This window comes from Cololabis saira, chromosome 12 (genome assembly GCF_033807715.1).
Source record: "Cololabis saira isolate AMF1-May2022 chromosome 12, fColSai1.1, whole genome shotgun sequence".
In the NCBI taxonomy this organism is placed as follows: domain Eukaryota; kingdom Metazoa; phylum Chordata; class Actinopteri; order Beloniformes; family Belonidae; genus Cololabis; species Cololabis saira.
The window spans coordinates 42,453,902-42,477,603 of record NC_084598.1 but is presented as its reverse complement, the minus strand read 5'-3'; the positions used below and the strand labels follow the sequence as shown (position 1 = coordinate 42,477,603).

Below are 23,702 nucleotides of genomic sequence, written 5' to 3'. Positions count from 1 at the left end.
ACTAAACACTAACTATTGGCTTTACTAAACAGAAAGGTTTTAAGTTTAGTTTTAAAGGTGGAGGATGTGTCCGCCTCCTTAACCGAGATTGGAAGTTGGTTCCATAGTAATGGTGCCTGATAGCAGAACGCCCGCCCTCCAAATCTACGTTTGGATACTCTAGGAACTACGAGTAAACCTGCAATCCGAGAACGGAGAGCTCTGCCAGGAACATAAGGCACTATCAGGTCTCGAAAACAACACCAAGGTTTCTCACAGTTGCACTGGAAGCCATCGCAACACCATCTAATCCCTTCCTTAAATGCTCTGAACCAAGAATGATAACCTCTGTTTTATCTGAATTTAGAAGCAAGAAATTATCCGGACATCCAGTCCTTGATGTCCCTAAGACATGCCTGAAGTTTAACTAACGGTTCTGTTTCATCCGGCTTCATAGACAAATAGAGCTGCGTATCATCAGCATAACAATGAAAGTGTATGCCGTTATTCTGGATTATACTTCCCAATGGCTGCATGTATAAACTGAACAAGATTGGCCCTGCACTGAACCCTGCGGAACACCATAACAGACCCTTGACTGTTCTGAAGAAACCTCATGTACATGAACAAACTGGAACCTGTCAGATAGGTATGATTTAAACCAACATAGAGCTGTCCCTTTAATCCCAACAACATGCTCTAACCTGTGCAGTAAAATGCCATGATCTACAGTGTCAAAAGCAGAACTGAGGTCCAGTAGAACCAGTATGGACACTAATCCCTTATCTGAGGCCATAAGAAGGTCATTCGTGACTCGAACCAGTGCTGTCTCTGTGCTATGGTGCATTCTGAACCCTGACTGAAAGACTTCAAACAGATCATTTCTATACAAATAGGCAAGGCAAGGCAAATTTATTTATATAGCACAATTCAACACAAGGTAATTCAAAGTGCTTTACATTGACATTAAAAGCAGCAAGACATAATTAGACAGTAAATAACAAACAAGATTGAAAAAATTAAGAATACGATGATAAGAAAATAAGTAAAATAATAAAAAGCACAAGCTGTTAAAAATAAAGGAAGTAGAATACAGCAGGTAAGTTTAATTTAGGAGTATGCTTGAGTAAACAGTAATGTTTTTAACCCTGATTTAAAGGAGCTGACAGTTGGAGCAGACCTCAGGTCTACAGGAAGTTTGTTCCACCGGTGAGGAGCAGAATAACTGAACGCTGCCTCACCTTGCTTGGTTCTGGTTCTTGGGACACATAACAAACCAGATCCAGAAGACCTAAGGGGTCTGGGAGCTTCATAGGGAACTAACAGATCAACCATGTATTTTGGTCCAAGACCATTCAGTGCTTTGTAGACCAGCAGGAAGATTTTAAACTCTATCCTTTGACTCACTGGAAGCCAGTGTAGTGATTTTCATAAATATATGGACCTTGCGGAGGCAAACCATCCTCCACCTCGCGTTGGATGGTTCACGCCCCCGCGTCGTCCATATATTTCTGATAATGTACACCTCGTCGGGCATTATCCCTTACATCAAAGAGACAAAGTATCTCGGTTCTGCGTTTAATGTGGAAGCATTAAAAACCCTGACGGAGTTGTTTCTGAGTGAACATGAGGGAAAAACCGAGCTGGGATTTGAACCAGGAACCTTGTGACTGTGAACCTCCGGTGTTCCCCACCACACCACCCTACTACCCCCTGAACTGATGTGGACAAAACACTCATCTAGAGTTTTATCTGTGTTTTATTCTTTGATCAGTTCGGAGCGCTGCAGTTTGTCAGAGATCAGCAGTTCTTCTCTGGTCTCAGTTCTGGAGGCCAACCCGTCTGATCTGGAGCATCTGGACCTGAGTAAGAATCACCTGCAGGATTCAGATGTGAAGCAGCTGTGTGGTCTTCTTGACAGTCCAGACTGCAGACCGGAGACTCTGAGGTCAGACATGTTTTAGTTGTTTGTTCAGATGAATCTGATGTAAAAGTTGTGTTGACACTAACCTGCAGACATCAGGCTGATCTCCTGCTGATCCAAACTGACCATCTGACTGCTCTGGTTTCTTCTTCTCTGCTTTAGTCCTCCAACAGTGTTAGGGTTTGTCTCTGAGTTCAAGTTCAGCCAAAAACATTCAATAAAAAAAACTGCCTCCTTAAAGGTAGGGTCCCTGATGTTGGAGAGCTAGCAAGATTTGAAAGTGGCACCTCCTCTAAGCCCCTTCCCCTCCTCCCCCTCCCGTCAACGCTCTGTCCAAAGCCACGCCCCCACAAACTTTGGGGAACGCGCATTTGCAGGAGTCCAGTTTTCCAGGACATTTTGGACAGCACATTTTCAACAAAACTAGCCCATGTCTCATTCACCTGTAAGCGAGGCCGGTTTTAGGGGGGGGCAGGGGTGGGCTGTGCCCACCCAAACGTGCATCCTGCCCACCCAATCAAAGTTATGGGGATCCTTTATTTTTTTATAACTTTATTTTTTTATAAATATAAAAAAATATCACAGAATATCTGTATCGTTTCTGTTTGGGTGGGCACTGCGCATCATTTTTAGACACAACAATGAACGGCGGAGGGACCCGGAGTCCCAGCAAAATGAGCACAACAGAGAAGTTCAGAACAGCACACAGAGCACACACTGAAGGCTGATTTATGGTTCCGCGTTACACCAACGCAGAGGTTACGGCATAGGGATCGCCGTAAGGCTGATTTATGGTTCCGCGTTACACCAACGCAGAATGGTGCGCGTCGCCGCGTAGCCTATGCCGTAGGCTACGCCGTACCCTGCGGCGTAGCCGTGCTTCCAGAGCCTGCAGCACCGCAGCCACCGCCACCTGCACCGGCACAACGCCGCTCCGGTACTGGGGGTCTGCCAGACCCCAGTAGCGGACAACCTGCAGTGCAGAATCGCACTTTGGCTTTCTATTTTTAGCCTTTTTAGCAGGGCGAGCCGTTACATCCGATGTGACCGCCCGACCGCGGGCCGGCAGTGAAGCCGGGAGCGGCGGGGGCCATCGGATGTCAGGCCGCGGTTGCCAGTCGGTCTGGAGGAGCGGGGGGGGGTTACACTGGGGCACTCTGAGCCGAGGACGACCCGTGGGAAGCGGACACGGGGGCTGGAGGCTGCAGGAAGCAGAGTGGCAGGCTGGAGGCAGAGAGACGAGACAAGAGCGCGCATGGGACGGAGGGAGGCGTGGGCGGGGCTTAAAATGAAGGCATCTGATTGGTTCTTTCCCCCCTGCCAAGCCTCTGGTCCTAGACCAATCCGTTTCATTCGGACAGCAAATAACAGATTTGTTAGAGTTTTTACAGGATTAAAGCTTTCAGAGAGGTTGGATTTTTTTCTTTCCTTTTTCTGAACACATTATTCACTGGCTACTCTCAGGATGGAAGGACCATTTCACCCAGTATTAAATGTTTTTGAATACGATCACAGACACATACCTTTAAATGGCAGGGAAAAAAAACAACGCAAAAATTGTCAACAGGTAATCCACAATAATAATCCAAAAACACGAGGGAAAAAGCGACCATACTCTATGGAGACAACAAGACGAACTTGCAACGAGGTACTGGCAGTCCCGCTAATTAACTCCTTGTAGAAATGAACTAACAAGCTGCAGCTGTGCCATTAGCAGAGCGAGTACCGGTGTATGATGTGTCTGAACTTGGAATAAAACATTTGAAAAAGCAAGAATTAACTGGGAAATAAGAAAAATACATTTGTTCCAACATTTAAATAGGTAATAGTAGAAATTTAATATTTATAATTAGTATTCTATTCAGAAAGATGCCAATTATAAGTTGATCTTAAGGTCTTTTAAGAAACCAACTGAATATAAAGTTCCCAGATTGATCCAGGATTACATATTGTATTCCAGACCTCCAAAGTAATCTCCAGCTGCTTTTCTCTGCTGCTTTTTCAAATGTTTTCCACGGTTGGATAGTTTCATCGCTGATCATCTTGCTGTAGTTTTTCTGGGACAGTTGGGAGGTTTGTTGCATGAAAGTAGAAAGAAGAAGTCCAGGATGTGTGAGAAAGGCTTGACATCTCCTCCTGAGTTCACAACATGAGTTTGTATGGATGGATCAACTGGTGGAGCTGTAGAGCTGAAGAGCTGAAGTCACTACGTCTTTATTGGAGCAGCAGCATGATGTCATGAATATTGATGAAGCTCTTTTTCACTGGTTATGTTGGACTGTTGGAACCTGCATCCTGGTGGCTTCAGCTCACATGTTTTATTCTTTATTCAGGTTGGAGTACTGCAGTTTATCAGAGATCAGCTGTTCTTCTCTGGCCTCTGCTCTGAAGTCCAACCCCTCTCATCTGAAACATCTGAAACATCTGGACCTGAATTACAACAATGAACTGCAGGATTCAGGGGTGAAACATCTGTGTGGTTTCCTGGAGAGTCCAGACTGCAGACTGGAGACTCTGAGGTCAGACATGTTTTAGTTGTGTGTTCAGATGAATCTGATGTGAAAGTTGTGTTGACACTAACCTGCAGACATCAGGCTGATCTCCTGCTGATCCACACTGACCATCCGACTGCTCTGGTTTCTTCTTCTCTGCTTTAGTCATCCAACAATTTGTTTCTTCTTAAACTTCCTCTTTTGATTTATGACATAAAAACTAAACATCTGAATGAGTCAGACAGGAACAACTGAAGAACCAGAGATGTGTCTGAACTTGGAATAAAACATCTGAACAAACAAGAATTAACTGGGAAATAAGAAAAATACATTTGTTCCAATATTTAAATAGGTAATAGTAGAAATTTAATATTTATAATTAGTATTCTATTCAGAAAAGATTAATTTATATCTTGATCTTCAGGTCTTTGAAGAAACCAACTGAATATAAAGTTCCCAGATTGATCCAGGATTACATATTTTATTCCAGACCTCCAAAGTCATCTCCAGCTGCTTTTCTCTGCTGCTTTTTCAAATGTTTTCCACGGTTGGATTAGTTTAATCACTGATCATCTTGATGTAGTTTTTTCTGGGAGAGTTGGGAGGTTTGCTACATGAAAGTAGAAAGAAGAAGGTCAGGATGTGTGAGAAAGGCTTAATATCCTCCTGAGTTCATCCTGGATTATTCAGCTGCAGGAAGACAATCCAGGATGAGAAGGTGCAGCTATGTCAAGCCAGGTTGAACTAATCCTGGTACGTGCACGTTGACGTCTTCCTTAAGCAGCCTGTGAGGTTGGTCCCAGATGTCCTGATTCAAAAATGGAGGACGAGTGTTGCTGATTTTTCACCGAGTGAACAACAGCTTCTAATGGAAACGTACAACGAGCTTAAACGGCTGATACGTTCAAAAATGTCATCCAGACGCTGTTAATAAACTCAGAGGGTCTGACAGACAATAGTGGACGGACTGAATGTGTAGTAGTCCAACATATGAGCTGTAGAGCTGATTTACTGAATAACTTCTTACTGTGACTGAAATCAGTCAATCCAACATTGGCTTCCTTTGACTACCGTTAAATTTCATTTCAACAAATACAAGTTTACCAAATATAAAACTCTCACCATAGAAAACATTTCTTAACAAGTCTGTTAAGATCCTTCCATCACCTTTCCAATTCTCATCTATGTGGATCATGTAAGATGATTATGATGATGATGATGATGATGATGATGAATGAAAATGAGGAAACAAACACACACACAAGATATTGAAAAAGTGTTGATGAAATTAATAATAATAATAATAATAATAATAATAATAATAATAATAATAATAATAATAATAATAATAAAACAGCAGAACACATTTAAAAGGGACACGGTGGCGCAGCTGGTAGTGCAGTTTTCTCACAGCAAGAAGGTCCTGGGTTCAATTCCCGCCCGGCACGCTGTGGACGCTGAGTGTGTGTTAAGTTCCCCCATGACTTCAGTGCCAACACCCTGGGTCGGGTTGGCACTCACAAAAACATGCACACAGTCCTGGGCTGCACATGCCCCCTCTGGCCAGCCAGGGTGCCAGATGTGGTGGGGAGGATCTGGCCGGAATAACGTGATCCTTCCACGCGCTACGTATGGCCAGAAAGCCGCACCCTGTCTGGTGAAAAGAAGCGGCCTGCTCACTCCTCAGGTTAAGGAGGAGACCTGAGCTCAATGCAGGGCCCTCCCGGGGTTGGTAGAGGGGAGCAATGCCCAGAACTGTAACTTAGGTAGGAGCACTGGGTGATAAAAAATAGGGAAAAAAAATCTGGATAAAAACTAAAAAAAAAAAAAAAAGAACACATTTAAAAACAGCAGCAATAAAGCAATAAAGCAATAAAGAAAAAAAAACAGAAAGAGGCAGATAAATGAGCATTAAGTGAGATAGGCAGTTTTGAACAGATGCGTTTTGAGTTGTGATTTGAAATGAGTGAATTAGTCAATGTTTCTGATTTGGGGTGGTAGTGAATTCCAGAGACGAGGAGCCGTGCGGCTGAATGCTCTGTTCCCCATGGTGGTGAGACGGGCGGAGGGGACAGATAGTTATATGGAAGAAGAAGATCTTAGGGCTCGGGAGGGAGTGGGGACGTGGAGGAGATCAGACAGATATGGGGGGGCGAGGTTGTGGATAGCCTTGAATGTAAACAGGAGGACTTTGAATTGAATGCGGAACTGAACAGGGAGCCAGTGGAGCTGTTGGAGGACAGGAGTGATGTGATGGATGGAGGGGGTCTGAGTTATGATGCGGGCAGCTGAATTCTGAACCAGTTGAAGTTTATGGAGGGATTTGTGAGGAAGGCCGAAGAGGAAAGAGTTGCAATAGTCCAAGCGGGAAGTGATGAGGCTGTGAACAAGGATGGCGGCAGTGTGGGGGGTGAGGGAGGGGCGGAGGCGATTAATGTTACGTAGATGGAAATAAGCAGACTGGGTAATGTTATTGATGTGGGATTGAAAAGATAGTGTGCTGTCCAGGATGACACCCAGGCTCTTAACTTGGGGGGAGGGTGAAACAGTGGAGTTGTCAATAGTGAGAGAAAAGCTGTTGGTTTTGGATAAAGTGGATTTGTTGTCAATGAGGAGAACCGTAGTTGTATTACTGTTTAATTTAAGGAAGTTTTGGGTGAACCAGGTTTTTATTTCAGAAATGCAGTCAGTAAGGGAGGTGGGTGGGAGAGAGGACATGGGTTTGGTGGTGAGGAAGAGCTGGGTGTCATCAGCATAGCAGTGGAAATGAATGTTGAATTCACGGAAGATATTGCCGAGGGGAAGGAGGTGGATGATGAAGAGTAGGGGCACCAGGACAGAGCCCTGGCGCACACCAGAAGTAACGGAGGAGGGGATGGATTTCAGGGACTTGAGTTGAATGAACTGAGTCCGGCCATAGAGGTATGATGTGAACCAGTCCAATGGAGTGTGGGTGATGTCGAGGGAAGATAGCCTGTTGAGAAGAGTGGTGTGACAGATGGTACTGAAGGCCGCACTCAGGTCAAGGAGGATGAAGATGGTGAGGAGTCCAGAATCAGCTGCCATGAGGAGGTTGATGGTGATTTTGATAAGTGCTGTTTCGATGCTATGAAGTGGGCGGAAACCGGACTGGAACTGTTCATACAGGTTGTTGTGAGAAGTCCAGACAATCTGACCACCGAACTAAATAACTTTTTTATAAAGTCAGTGGAAGACTCTCTAAACTTTTTTTCCCTGCGGAGTATGGCTCTGTTCATATGAATCATGCAATACCAATATTTTACATACAACAGATCACTGAAGCTGAAGTAGTTAACGTCATCAACTCAATAAATAACTCCAAGGCCAAGGACATCCACGGACTTGATACCATGTTTTTAAAACTACATAAAGATTAACTCGCCTATCCGATCACACACTTAATTAACACATCCATACAACACTCAGTTGTTCCATCCGCCTGGAAGCTGGCCATAGTCAATCCAATCTTCAAATCTGGAAGCAGGACAGATATGAATAACTACAGGCCAATTAACATCCTTCCAGCCACCTCAAAGATAATCGAAAAATGGATACTAACACAACTCACTGCACACTTGAACCTTGGCCATACTCCGTTGCACCCTGCACAATTTGGCTTCTGGGCACATCACTCGACAGAATCAGCTATAAACCTGTTCGTAGAAAAAACTAAAAAGTATCTGGATAAGTCAGCATGTGTTGGTGCAGTATTCCTGGACCTGAAAAGGGCATTTGATACAGTGGATCATGCAGTGCTTTTAAATAAACTCTCTTTTTTTTACTTCTCAGAACCAGCAATCAGGTGGATAAATTCATATTTAACCAACAGGAAAGTCCTCCCATCTTCCATGCTCAGTGGGGGTCCCACAAGGTTCGATCCTTGGGCCAATACTTTTCTCACTATATATTAATGATTTGCCTATTTCATGCAGAAACACCCACATACAAATGTATGCAGATGATGCAGTTATTCTCACTTCGGCAAAAAACACTCAAGAGGCTGCCCAAATACTCACGAAGGAACTGACTAATATCCAGGGGCGCCACTAGGCCCTTTTTGGGGGGGCTTGAGCCCCCCCAAAAGAAGTCTCAGCCCCCCCAAAAAAATAGAGACAATTTTTTTTTTTTTTTTTCCCCTCTGGTGGTCATTACTAGCAGTTTCTGATTACACTCAATGCGCTGTGTGTGAGTTCCCCCCTCTATGTTCTTAGGGTGTGCTGACAAACATTTAGGGGGGTTCAGCCCACCAAGGGGGCCCTGACTCAGCCTACCCGAAAAGTTTCTAGAACCGCTACAGCCAGGCGCTCCCTCCTCCATCTATGTGCCTAATCCCTTCACTTCACACAGGTCACACACACACACACACACACACACAACGAAGTAGCCCTTCACAGTCAACAATCGTTCTCCCCAGTCCCCACTCATGATGAAACTGTGAGGTGAGCATTGAGCAGTCAGAGTCGTTAGTTACTCAATTAGCGCATATTGATATGCAAATTAGCGCATACCGTTGTAGTAGCTAAACAAAATAACTTGTCACTGTGCCTGCCAGACAGGTGACTATAGGCAAGGCTACCATGACACACCCAGCCAGCCAGCCATCATGCTAGCTCGCAGTAAAGCGGGTCTAAATGGATGCAATGTCTTTTGAGAAACAATATGGGCATAAGTGAAGAACATATTTTCAAACGGGTCTCTTGTTTTCTGAATGAAATTAAGCCCTTCAGAATCGCAAGTGGCTGCTTTTCAACTAGTTGACTGCAAACTCCTGCTTTAGCTTACAGTATATTATTATCTTGTCGGAATATTATTCCAGCCAATAAGTTAGGAAGTTCCATTTGATTTGATTTAATTTTACTTTTGTTTTGCCTACAAAGCAAAATATTACTTTACTTGAGTCTCCCCTGAAGTGATTTTGGTATTATTTATGCAAGCAAAATTCTACTATAACCTGTATGCAGAATATATATAGGGAAACAATTATTTTTTCATCACTGTAAAACCACAGAACAGTAAAGAAGATATTGATGTGTATAAGTCTTCATAGATCTAGTCTCTTCATTTTGACCTCAAAGTGCACCAGATTGATCCATTTTTACTTAAAATCTACACATTTTTCTTCCGGGGGGGCATGACCCCGGACCCCCCTAGGGGTTCTGTGGTCCATGAACTTTGGGGAGGCTGAGCCCCCCAAAGCTCTGATGCTAAAATCGCCCCTGCTAATATCCATGAGTGGCTCAAAAAATCATGCTTGTTATTAAACACAAAAAAGACTGTCTGCATGTACTTCTCAAAAAAAATAACAAAGGACATCACACACTCTAATGTCTTCCTGGGAGGAGAGGAGCTTGAGCTCATGAAAGAGTTCAAGTATCTAGGGGTCACCCTAGATTCAACCCTCACCTTCAAGAAGCACATCAAAAACATCTCACGAACAATCAATTTTAACCTCTCCAACTTTAAACTGATCAGGCCATCTTTAACTACATTAGCAGCCAGGGTGTTTCTGCATGCAATGATCTTTTCTTATGTTGAGTATGGGTTTACAAACTGGTCGTTCTCTACCACGATCGCAGTAAGGCAGATTGAATCGCTTTACAAAAGAGCAATTAAAATATTTGACAAAAAACCTACCGGTATGTCGCATCACCACTATCACATACTCCAGAAACATAGGTTTCTTAGTTTTGAGAACTTCACTAAATTCAAGTATGACTGTGCAATATATAAAATACTAAAAGGGTTGGCACCGCCTCCCTTGTCGGACTATGTCAAACAAAACATAGGCAGGCTGTACTCTCGGTTGCAGGTAGTCGCATATGGAATACTACGCCCTCTGTGATCCGAGACTGTAACACATATGGGACATTCAAAACTAAATTAAAAAAATGGTTAATAAGTAACCAAACTTGTAACCACTGTTGATATGCAATGTATGAATGTATTTATTATTTTTTTTTTTTAGGATTAATTTTTAATAACTAAGTACCTGACTCTGCATTGCTGCAATCTCAAACTTCATCTCCACACCCCGTATAGACCCCCACCCCCCTCACCCCCCTTTTGTTTTTTTTTGTTTTTTGTTTTCTTTTCACTTACTTTATTTTGCATGTACCATAATCATGTACTGGCAGCACTTTAATATTCAACTATTTATTAGTATTTATCATGTACCACAGCAGGTACAAAATAGCACTACAGCACTTTAGTTCTCAAACCATTCATTTCCCCAGCACTGTTTTTATCGTCATTGACCTCTATTGTGAACGCATATGCCATGTTATGTGTGCTATATTGCTTTCTTTTTTTTGTGATTGTTATCATTATTGTTTGTATGATTTTTGCTGATTACATCTGGCAGGGGGACTACCGATGTAAACCAGCCTATGGCTGCAATCTGGGTGCATCTACTTTTTTTTTTTCTTTAAAAAAAAAAGCTGATTGATGTACATTGTCCCTTACCAAATAAATAAATAAATCCAAATTGAAATTGTTATGGGACAGGTGAGAATGGAGTTGGGAAGCAACTGTTTTTTCAAGGATTTTGGAAATGAAGGGGTAGATTGGATATAGGACAGAAGTTGTTGAAGTTGGAGGGGTCGGCACCAGGTTTTTTCAAAATTGGAGTAATGGCAGCAGTTTTGAAGGATGCAGGGACAGTCCCAGTGGTGAGAGAGGAGTGGATGATGGCAGAGATGAGGGGGACCAGGGAGGGGGAGCAGGCTTTAACAAGTTGTGTGGGGAGGGGGTCCAGTTGTCAAGTGGATGGCTTGGATTTCTGGATCAGTTCTGTGATTCTCTCTCTGTGAGAGAATGGGGAGATGGAAGGTGGAGAATGGGTGTGTGGATGAGTGAAAGTCGGCTGAGGAGCTGAGGTGAGGAATTGATCTGAGGTGCTCATGGATGTTCTTGGTTTTTTCAGTGAAAAATGACATAATGGAGTTGCAGAAGGAGGTTGTGTAGAAATGAGAAGAGAGAGAGTCCTGGGGTTGGTGATATTGTTGAGTAGGGAGAAGAGCGACTTGGAGTTTCCTTTATTGATTATGCCGGAGTAGTAGTGGGTTTTGGTGCTGGCAAAGGAGTCCTTATAACGTAATATGTGGTTATTGTGCATGTCCTTGTGAATAGTGAGACCAGTTTTTCTATGGAGGCGTTCAAGTTGCCGACCTTTAGCTTTCATGAGACGGAGATCGGGGGTGAACCAAGGGGCAGAGAAAGAAACAGATCTGGTTTTTAACGGAGCAAAGGAATTAAGAATACTATGGAGTCCAGTGTTGTAATGAGAATCCATATCATCAGGGGTGGATAGATTGTGGATGTCACGGAGGCAGGAGGAATGGATACCTTAAGTGAGAGTGGCAGGGTCAATATTTTTTATATTCCGAAATGAAATGAGGCGTGTTTTTTTCGAGAGGGAGGGTGAGTTTCACTGTGAATGAGAGGAGAAAGTGGTTAGTTATGGGACGTTTATCAGCTGTAAGGTCGGAGGGAGTGACACCAGAGCAGCAGATTAAATCCAGAATGTGTCCTTTGGAGTGTGTGGGAAAAGTAGTGTGTTGCTGACATCCAAAACTGTCTAAACAGGAGGTGAAGTCTTTGGTGAGAGGCAGATTAATATTGTCCATGTGGATATTGAAATCACCCAGTATTCTTATGTTTGGTGAGAGAGATGATAAATGGGTGAGGAAGGCAGCAAAGTCATTTAAAAATTTGGTTTGGGGGTGCGGTAGACAGTGGCAATGATGGTTGGAGTGGAAACAGACAGCTCGCACACAATAGACTCAAACGAGCTGGACACAGGCACAGACACCGGCGAGACTTTCCAGTTCTCGCTGTGAATTACCGCAAGACCTCCTCCCCGGCCGGAGCCACAGGGTTGACAGATGTAAACAAACCCACTAGGAGTGGATTCATTCAGCTGAGAGAAGTCGTTGGGCTGTTGCCATGTCTCAGTTAAACAAAGAAAGTCTAGCTTACGGTCGGTGATGAGGTCCTGGATGAGATTTCCCTTGCTTGTCAGTGAACGGATGTTGAGTAGAGCGAAGTTGAGTGAGGTGTTGTCACAGATGGTTGATGATTGATCAAAGTGAGAGCTGACTGATCAGATGGAGCAGCGGGAGGAAAAAGTCCTGCTTGTTAGTCTGGTCTAGACCAGGTTAGCTGCACACCAGAGATCTCCATGGTAACGTATCCAGCCCTGCTTTTGTGCTAACTTTTGTACCGACTGAAATACTCAAACACAACATGTTCCAGTAACAAGTTGTTCATCTGCTTGTTGAAAACTTGAAACTACTTTTACTACATGAAATATTAGACATCAGTTCATCAGTTGTGTCTCTGACATTCATATAAATGCTTAATTTTCTCTTCATGCGAATGAATTAATTGACGTTTGTCCCAGAATTCCTTCTGACATGTTTATTTGTGTGGAAACTTGAATCATTTGGCCGCATAACATGAGTTTGTATGGATGGATCCACTGGTGGAGCTGCAGAGCTTAAGAGCTGAAGTCACTATGTCTTTATTGGAGCAGCAGCATGATGTCATGAATATTGATTAGGCTCTTTTTCACTGGTTCTGTAGGACTGTTGGAACCTGCATCCTGGTGGCTTCAGCTCACATTTTTTATTCTTCATTCAGGTTGGAGTTCTGCAGTTTATCAGAGATCGGCTGTTCTTCTCTGGTCTCAGCTCTGAAGTCCAACCCCTCCCATCTGAAACATCTGGACCTGAGCGGGAACCAGCTGCAGGATTCAGGAGTGAAACATCTGTGCGGTTTCCTGGAGAGTCCAGACTGCAGACTGGAGACTCTGAGGTCAGACATGTTTTAGTTGTGTGTTCAGATGAATCTGATGTGAAAGTTGCGTTGACACTAACCTGTAGACATCAGGCTGATCTCCTGTTGATCCAAACTGACCATCTGACTGCTCCGGTTTCTTCTTGTTTGGTGTCTTTATGCAGCTTGCAGTACTCCGGTCTGTCAGAGATCAGCTGTTTTTCTCTAGTCTCAGCTCTGAAGTCCAACCCCTCCCATCTGAAACATCTGGACCTGAGCAGGAACCAGCTGCAGGTTGCAGATGTGAAGCAGCTGTCTGATCTGGTGAAGAGTCCAGACTACCAGCTGCAGACTCTCAGGTCAGTGGAGGTTAGAGTCGGTCCTGCTGCTTCCTGCAGTTTTCTACTAAATCCAGATTATATCAAATCAAAGATCCAGTGTTTCCATTGAAGCTGCAGCTTCTCAGCGGCTGTTTTCCTCAGTAAAGCTGTGAGAGGAGGATGATGACAGGCTTCAGGATCAGATGATCCAGATGTTGGTTGTGGACTGGTGTTGTGCTTGTGTTCATGTGTCCAGAAATAAAGGTGTATTCCATCTGACAGCCTTCCAGGATGTACAGACTGCTCTACTGCAGCTCTGAACACCTCTGAAGTCCTGGATGTGCTGCATCACTGACTGACAGCTGATGGAGGGAGTCTCTGCAAACACTCCTTTATCTCCTCTCTTCTCTCTTCTTCTCTCCAGCTGGGAATGATGAGAGTGAACAGGACGGTGTTTGTGCTGAGAGGATGAGACGTGTTTCTGATGATCCGAAGACGGTTCTGATGTATTTGTGCAGAACCCAGGTAATCCTGTCTGAGGTGTTACATCAAGAATGGTTTCTGGAACTTGTGAGACAGCGCAGATAGTGGGGCTACATTTCCAAGGGGGATACAGTATACTGGAGATGTGTCTGTACCTAGTGGAGAGAGATCAAGAGATGGGTGGTGGGACTTACTCTGGTAGGTTGAGCTGCAACGACTGGGATGTGTTGGAATTGGTCGTCCCACGTTCGTCTGCAGAGGTCGAGTCTTCGGCTGTGGAATAAGAGGAAAAGGTAAACCGGGATCCCAACGCTCCTCCACCCATTAAATGCACAACCAACAGTTCGGAGGTTAAGAGACACCCTCTGAATTCCTGCCAAATACATGTAGTGAAAACAAAATAAATGTAACTCGTGAAGAGAATCTAACAACCCGTGCTGCTCCATGAAGTTAAAAAGACTAAATGAAATGACACGACTGGATTCCAGCCACCATCTCTCCGTCCTCTGGTCCTGCGATGACCTGCCAGGAATAACGCTGTGTCTGTTTCATCCTGGCCTCTTCAGCATCAAACCAGCAGCAGCAGGGATTTCAGACCCTGATCACATCTGACCCTGGAGGGAATTGCAGACTTCTGGAAACCGGCAATGAACAGTGATTCAACACTTGATGCTGTGTTGTCATGGAGACAAGCGAGGTAGATGATGGTCCGACTGAAGGCATCACAGCCGTGGAGCAACGTTCTCCATCTCACTAGTTTGTGGTTTCCATCTATGCATCAAAGGCAAATGGAAATAACAGGAGGTTGGCAGTTTATAGAGATTAAGGCCAAAACATTAAAGAAAATGTGAATTTTTCTTTTTTTCTTTTAAATGATGATGTCGGTGTTTACGTTATAAATTATATTTACCTTCACTTAAATGTTTTATTCAAATGAAGCCTGTATGGCATGGTGCTGCCCTCAGACAACAAAACATACTCTATATCTGGACCTCACGCCACTCTGTTAAGGTTTTGGAGGGAAATTAAATGTTTAAATATCACTATACATGTCTATGTCCAATAAAAAGAGGGGTTAAAGTTTACGTGCCTTCTTAATTCATGTCTTTTCATTTTAGTGGACACGTGTCAGTTTAAGTGCTTTTGTCACTTCACTTTAATTCAACCTACTTTTTAAATCACAGCAATTTATTTTCTCACTTCGTTGTATTTATTTATTTATCCTGATTCTGCAGTTGCAATTTTATATTTCTATTTTTAACTTGACCCTTTTCTCATTTTTAATACCTTTGTCTCTTTATTGCGTAAGTGCTGCTGAGTCCCCAAATTTCCCTTAGGATGAATAAAGTACCCGCCTGTCTTGGGTTTGAGTCACGGAGCAAATCCATTTCATTTGGGTTGGAGTTTCTGAGGTTAGAAATCCTGTAAATGCTAATATTTAATGTGTGAGCATTTCTGTCCAGAGAACTCAGAACTGAATGTATGTTTGCAACTTGTAACGTTAAAGAGAAAGTGATGTTTTAAGTGATCTGAGACATTTATAAAGTCTGAAAGAAAGTAAGTTGAGTACTGTCTAATTGTTTGTTGAAAAATAAAAGTGTGTTTAAAAAAAGAGTAATCTGCAATGGAGTGTTGAATGTTTTAAAGAACTGTCTAGTGGGTCAGAAAATAAGTTGGACAAATAATTAAAAGTTTGAATAATTGTCTCCCTCTAGTGGATACATAAATTACTGCATTAATATTTGTCTTGTCTCCCTCTAGTGGAGATATACGATCATTGCATTTAACCTTTGTCTGGTGTTAGCTTTCTGTTACCATCTCTGATGTTAACGGGTCGGTTTTGACCCGTGTTTTAAATCATCTCTAAAATACACTAAAAGCAATTATCCATCATCCAATTTGTTTCTCATCTCTTGGTTACATTGTTAGGCTTCCTTATCCATGAAAATATTGGTTTTAATATTTTTGGTGTGGGAACTCTGGGCCTTTTTTGTGAGCATAGCCCTTGATTTCAATTTAAAAAACTGGCCAAATGAGCCTCAAGAGAATCATATTAATAAATAAAAGGTTATTGTGTTACCTGGCTATTACTGAGGGGTATTAGAACACATCTCTTAAATAAATTTGTTTTATTTATTTTTTCATTTTAATATTATTAACTATAGTAACATCTATGGTTTTATGGGTCAATTTCGACCCATATACATTTACCTCAAGGAAATGGAACAAAAGTATTTTTTCAGCAATAGAACTTTAAAAAATTGTCACAAGTGATATTGTGACCCTGCAGGCCAGTAGTCAAATCAAGGACGACACGTTTTCCTTGGTTCTTCTCAGGGATGCCACTCGCAGCTTTGCCTGTGTAAATCAGTAGCTGTTTTTGGCATCGCAGGCTGCCCAGATTTTTATGCCGTACTTCCCTGGCTTACTGGGTATGTATTGCCGGAAGGGGCATTTTTCTGGGAAAGGGAGAAGACGTTCATCCACTGTCACCTCTGGCCCTGGGTTGAACATCAGTGGTTCGGAGCTGCACCCATTTCTCCCAGACATCCCTGATGGGGGCAAGCTTGTCAGATCTTGCTCTGGTATTCCTGTTGTCAAATCTGAGGACTCGTGATATCATTCGAAAGGTCTGAAGTGACATTGTTCCCCGGAAAATATTTCTGCCGTCGATGCATCCCAGAGATCAGTGGATTCATTGCAGGATCTGTACACTCCAGCAAGAAGAAGAACACCAATATAAACATCCATGCATTCCTCATCCATGTCTTTCCACGTGTCGCCATGGACTTTTTTCCCCTTCAAGGTTTGTCATAGCAATTATGACTCTTTTTATTGACAATGGCATAAATAAAACAGGTTTTGATATCACTGACTCTTGTCACAGCAAACCTTGTGATTTCAGGGGTCTTTTTGATGACATTTTCAGCAGCTGCCCTGCCATGTACATCATGAGGTACTGAGCTCCAAAGTATCTTTCCATTTTTGGACTTGAATTTTTCAGCAGGATAAGCTTCAGCACCAGTGACCTCCTCGTCAGACTCACCAGATGTGTCAGTGTCTTCTGGATGATACTCCACATCGTCTTCCTCCTCAGAATCCTGCTCCTCTGCATCACTACGCTGCTCATTGTCGTCTGTCTCATTTTCAACAAAAATATAGTCCAGAACTTGGCTTACTGTAAATCTTCTTCTCATCTTTGCATGCTGCACACTGGAGATGTGCACTCTGCAAGTGAAATGAGTGAATTGACCTACATAGCTGGACATGCCCGACTTTATTTTCTTTTGTTTATGTGCAGGTAAACTGGAAAACAAAAATCCAAAATGAGAATCCACTGAAGCTCACATGACTGGGAGAGGAGCTGGCTGTCTGACAGTGCACTTATGATTTCAGTTTTGGCTCTAATTATTGCTTTATAAGCATAATTTTATAACCGGGTCGAAACCGACCCTAACCCCACAAAGGTAACAATTTCAACCAGAACATTTTATAATTTAGTGATAACATTTTTTTTTATATTATTTTGTTGAAATAGAGGTTGCTGACAAAGTCAAAAAGCCTTGATGCAATAAACTGATTTTTGTGGTAGTTTTATGAATTTAAAACCTAAGAACGGGTCGGTGGCGACCCTAACACCAGACGAAGGTTAAAAGTCGAATCTCGGGAAGTTCTTATGGTTTTTTATTAATCCCAAAGGGAAATGTACTTGGTTCGGCAGCATAGTAACAATATACACCAAAGTGAATTTAACAATATATAAAAAATATAAACAAGTATAAAGGAATAACATATTTATTAAATAGAAAACAAAATAAAACTGTGAGCAGCGTTGATGTGGTCCTTACGATCAGGATCCCCCCCATCCCCCAGGTGCCCCCACATTCAATATCACTATAAAAAGTGCCTTTGGTGTCCACATAAAAATATAATCATATTATAAAAATAACATTCTAAGGTTCTGGAGTAAATAAACAAACATTTGCATACATCAGTGTTATGGCAAGTCTATTGACATGACACCATTTTAAACCCATCTATCCATCCATTTTGTTCCGCGTATGAGTTACCGGGTTGCTGGGGCAGCAGTCTTAGCAGAGATGCCCAGACTTCCTTCACCCCAGACACTTCCTCCAGCTCTTCCGAGGGGAATCCGAGACGTTCCCAGGCCAGCCGAGAGACAGTCTCTCCAGCTTGTACTGGGTCTTCCCTGGGGTCTCCTCCCGGTGGGACATGCCTGGAACACCTCAGAATCAGCTTTAATGACAACGTTTGAACATATCAAACGGGGAATTTGACTTCAGTTAACACCGTTGGCACCATAGTTGTGCATAGCACAGCTGACTCCTCTCGATGTGAAGGAGCAGTGGCTCGACTCAGAGCTCCTCCCGAGTGACTGAGCTTTCCACCCTATCTCCACCAACCCTGCGGAGGAAACTCATCTCGGCCGCTTGTATCCGCTATCTTGTCCTTTCGGTCATTACCCGAAGTTCATGGCCATAGGTGAGGTGGGAGTGTAGATTGACCAGTAAATTGAGAGCTTCTCCTCTGCTAGAGATAAAAACATTCAGTGATCTGAAGAAAGAGGCTGAGACAAAACTTATTTCTTGCAAGGGTAGCACACCAGGAACTACAACCAGTCTGCCCCCAGGACGGTTTATTTAAAGACATAGAAAGTGGGTGTGGAATTACAGAAGAAAAGGGTGTAAGTAGGCGGGGTGTGGGTGTGGTGTGGACCACAGCATCACATAGTTGAAATGTTAAGGCAGTTGTAAAATTACTGGCGTCTGCCTGTATCTATGAGGAGACCTTGACGGAGCGGCCTGCCAGGCTGCTGCCAATATCTCCCTAGAAGAATGTCATCTAGGACAGGAGGTGCTGAGGCGAGGTTCACATGACATAGTAAAAATGGAGCAAAAGTATAAAATAAATAAAATCAGGCCTTTACAAGTGAGAGTATAATGAATATAAGTGAGGCCTTTGCATGAGTATATATTTTCCCTCTAACAGCCTCTCGACTCAGCTCTTTTTTCACCACGATGGTCCGGTACACCGACTGCAGCGCCCGCAGTTATGCAGACCAATCTGTCTGTCAATCTCACGCTGCATCTTTCCCTCACTCGTGAACAATCCCCCAAGATATTTGAACTCCTCCACTTGAGGCAGGACTTCTCCACCCACCTGCAGAAGGCACGCCACTCGTTCCCGGTGGAGAACCATGGCCTCGGTTTTGGAGGTGCTGATTCTCATCCCCACAGCTTTACACCCGGCTTCAAACCGCCCCAGCACATGCTGAAGGTCCCGGTTTGATGAAGCCAACAGCACAACATCATCCGCAAAAAGCAGAGAGGAAATCATGTGGTTCCCAAACTGGATCCCTTCCGGTCCCTGGCTATGCCTAGAAATCCTTTCCATAAAAATTATGAACAGAACCCAAAGGGCAGCCTTCCCGAAGTCCAACATGCACTGGGAACAAGACTGACTTAGTGCCGGCAATGCGAGCCAAACTCCTGCTCCGATCATACAGAGACTGAACAGCCCTTAACAGAGCGCCCCAGACCCCATACTCACTGAGCGCCCCCCACAGAATGGCACGAGGGACACGGTCCATATTCTGCTCTCCAGTACCTTGGTTTAGACTTTCCCGGGGAGAGTGAGAAGTGTGATCCCCCTATTATTGGAACACCTTCTCAGGTCCCCCTTTTTAAAAAGAGGGACCACCACCCAGGTTTGCCATTCCAGCTGCACTGTCTCCCTTCTTCCATGCAATGTCGCAGAGGCGTGTCAACCAAGACAGCCCTACGACATCCAAACTTTTAATACGCGCCTGCCCGCCCCTGCCCGCCTGCCCGCCCGCCCCGGCCCCGGGGGGGTTCGCAGGCGGTGGGTAGGCGGTGGGTTGCCTCCCTCCTGCTTCACCCCTCTGTGGGGTTGCCGGTGGCCTGGGTTCCGGGCTCTTCCGTGTCGGCCTCTGGTCTCGCGGGTGGCGGGGTTGCTCCCCCCCCCCCCCACTATAGACACATGCATATACACAAACATACACAGCCACACAAACATATACATACACACACACACACACACACACACACACACACGCATGATCATATACATACACACACACACGCACATAGACATACACACTGGCTTGTTCACCTGCATGCTGACTCTCTAGTTTTTGGCATTAGGTAGCGGTAGCGGTAGCTTAGCTCAGACTGCGATCAGATCTCAAGATTTAGGTCGATTGCTGTTGTTGTTTTGGTTGGCTCCGTGCCGGTTTCGTGTTTTGTTTGTGGTTTTTTGTTGCAGATTTCCAGTGCGTGTGTTTCCATGTGTTCCTGCTTCCTGGATTGGCAGTGGATGTCGTCCACTGCCAATCCAGGCCTACGGCGTAGCCTACGGCGTAGCTGCGGCAACAAGCCTGCACGGCACCGCAGCGCGCTGCCGTGCCGTTCACCGGCGCTCGCGGTGAGACGCCTATATATCCCCACGGACCCCATACAGCTTCCGAGCCGGAGCGGCTCAACTTTTCAGGGCTGCGGCTGTTCACGTGTCCCCGCGGGCTGCTGCTGCACGCAGCAGCAGCAGCGAACGGCTCCCCTCCCCGGTCACACACAGCGGAGACCGAGCTGCTCTGGAAATAACTACATAATATCTATATACTGGGGTCTGTGGCAGAAGGGAGGGGGGTTACACTGGGACACTGTGAGCCCAGGAAGACCCGTGCGATGTGGACACGGGGCGGCTGGAAGTGAGTGCGCGCATGGGACATGGCGGGGGGACGTGGTCAGTGTTGGGCAAGTTACATCCAAAATATAATACATTATATATTACTAGTTACTGTCATTTGAAAGTAATTAGTTACATTACAATATTACTATATCTGAATTGTAATGCGTTACACTACTTGTGTATTACTTTTGAGTTACTTTCAACAAAATAGCAAAAAAAGATCAATCTTGTCCCACTGGCAGATTTTTCTACTTATTTCAAGTGAAAATTTACTTGAAACAGGTGAAAATTGTCAAATAAGTTATTTTTCTGGTGATGACTCTAAATGTTGAAATAGCAGTAAAACCACATTCATTGATGAAATGACATAAGGGATGGAAAGGAGGGATGGCAGTTTTACAGGGGGGATGATTTGGACCGTTTTTATTTCAGGGGGGGATGATTTGGACCGTTTTTATTTCAGGGGGGGGATGATTTGGACCGTTTTTATTTCAGGGGGGATGATTTGGACTGTTTTTATTTCAGGGGGGATGATTTGGACCGTTTTTATTTCAGGGGGGGGATGATTTGGACCGTTTTTATTTCAGGGGGGGTGATTTGGACTGTTTTTATTTCAGGGGGGATGATTTGGACCGTTTTTATTTCAGGGGGGATGATTTGGACCGTTTTTATTTCAGGGGGGATGATTTGGACTGTTTTTATTTCAGGGGGGATGATTTGGACCGTTTTTATTTCAGGGGGGGGATGATTTGGACCGTTTTTATTTCAGGGGGGATGATTTGGACCGTTTTTATTTCAGGGGGGATGATTTGGACTGTTTTTATTTCAGGGGGGATGATTTGGACCGTTTTTATTTCGGGGGGGGGGGGGGTGATTTGGACCGTTTTAATTTCAGGGGGGGTGCCATCACATCACCCCTCATCCCCCCTCAACTCGAATACTGCTCACACGGAACTCAGAACTTCTTCATAAATAACTCCCAGAGAGAAAAAAAACACCAGCAAGCTAACAAACAAACCAATAAAGCTCTCAGAGTTAACAAAACGTACCAGCAATCAACAACTCGCAGCTGTTTTAACCTCTCCTCCTGATGGGCTGCAGGTGTGGTTTAAGGCTGATTTATGGTTCCGCGTTACACCAACGCAGGCCATACGCCGTGGGTTACGCGAACTACTGCGTACCCTACGGCGAAAGCTCTGCGTCGATTTAACGCGGAACCATAAATCCGCTCTCACAGCGCGACTGACTGTGAGCCCGGCTCCTGCTCCTCGCCGGGCGCAGCTCCTCGCCGACTCCGCGCTCATATATATTTAATAAATGTATAAAGCCCATATATTAATAAAGCCTCACTTAGCCGAGCTCTAACGCTGAGACCATGGTAGATTTAAGTTACACGCGGACACGCCGCACTGTTGACTTTTCCCTGCCGGCTCTGCTCACCGGCTAAACAGTCCCCACACAAACAGTGTCCAGCGGCGCTATGTTCCGCCGCGCCGCGTTCCCAACGCTTTTTTCTGCTGTCGGGATGTCTCGCGGACGCGGTGTTGGTGAATTCTTTAAAAAACAACAGCTAAACGGGTTAAAATGCGTTGTAACGCGCGTTACTTAGATTGTAACGAGTAAAATATTACCGAAAATTTATTAGTAATGCGTTATATTACTGCGTTACAGCAAATAGTAATACATTACTGTAATTGCGTTACTTTTGTAACGCGTTACCCCCAACACTGGACGTGGTTTAAAATGAAGGCATCTGATTGGTTCTTTCCCTTCCTGGACCTGGACCAATCCATATCATTCGGACCGAATGGGGGGGGCTTAGAGGTGCCATTTTCAAAATGCTTGCTAGCTCAGGGATTCTCAGGGAGAATGCCTTTAAGCTTATAGTAATGTAACAGGGTGTCAGAATGAAACTAAAAGCACCTTGAAAAGGGATGAGCCTCCAAGGGTGAAGTAGTCCACAGGCTCACAGTCTCACAGGCCTACATGGCCTGGTAGGACTCCTTTTTCAGTCTGACGTCATCCTTTACTCTGTGCACATAAGTGTTGTGTAAACTTAATCTAACCTGTTACAGTACAGTATATGTTTGGTTATGCCTCAGCCAATCAGAGGTGCTGATTGTTAGTATGCAAGGGACATGGATGTGATGTTATTGTTTTACTGTTGCTACAGACGTGGAAGTAAACGGTTAAGAGCAAGTTACTCTCTCTATCTCGTTATTTTAATACAGTTAAGCTTATAGTAACGTAACATTGTGTCAAAGTCTGAAGAGTATCAAGTTAACACATTGATGTATACTCTGGGAGATGAAGCTGAAGGCATCTTGAGTTTTTTGCCCTTAAGCAGTGATCAGAAAAATAAATATACAGATGTAAAACCAGCTTTTGAGAACCACTGTGTGAGCAAGAGAAATGTCATTTTTGAGCGTGCACGATTTAACAGACAAAATCAAGAACCAAGAGAAGGTGCAGAATCATGCATCACTGCTGTCCATAGCCTCGCTGAACATTGTGCATTTGGAGCACTAAGAGAGGAGCTCATCAGAGACAGGATTGTCGTTGGACTGAGAGATGCAAAGTTGTCCGAGTCATTACAGATGGACCCCGATCTAACACTGGAAAAGACAATATCCAGAGTCTGCCACAGTGAAGAAATAAAGAGGCAGCAGCCAGTGCTGCGTGGCAGTATGAATGAGAGACAGTCTGACAAGATAGATGTAATGAGTACACGGCCCAAAACTCAGTGGAGCTCAAAGGAGGGACACAAATAGGAAACCAGGAACTAAGGCAAGGAAGGGCATTCAGAAATCATACCACAAGAGGAGATGGAACATGAGGAAGGAAAGGTGTGGTATATACCTCATCTAGGGGTCTACCACCCCCGAAAGAAAACATTGCTTGTTGTTTATGATTGTTCTGCAATGTTTGCTGGAACATCACTGAAAAAAGAGCTATTAAAAAGACCTGATGTGACTAACA

At 44.1% G+C, this 23,702-nt stretch overlaps 2 protein-coding genes across 2 annotated transcripts in view; one reads left to right on the top strand and one right to left on the bottom strand.

Moving 5' to 3' along the window:
* LOC133457492 (uncharacterized) overlaps positions 1-15,613 on the top strand; it is a 133,022-nt gene extending 117,409 nt beyond the window's left edge. Inside the window, exons 36-40 of the mRNA XM_061736826.1 lie at positions 1,754-1,927; positions 4,237-4,422; positions 13,057-13,230; positions 13,377-13,550; positions 13,936-15,613. Coding sequence (XP_061592810.1) covers positions 1,754-1,927; positions 4,237-4,422; positions 13,057-13,230; positions 13,377-13,550; positions 13,936-13,945 — 718 coding nt within the window. The 3' untranslated portion in view covers positions 13,946-15,613. The remainder of the gene's footprint in view (positions 1-1,753; positions 1,928-4,236; positions 4,423-13,056; positions 13,231-13,376; positions 13,551-13,935) is intronic.
* Positions 1-23,702, bottom strand: part of LOC133456428 (NACHT, LRR and PYD domains-containing protein 3-like) — a 687,319-nt gene that overhangs the window by 622,946 nt on the left and 40,671 nt on the right.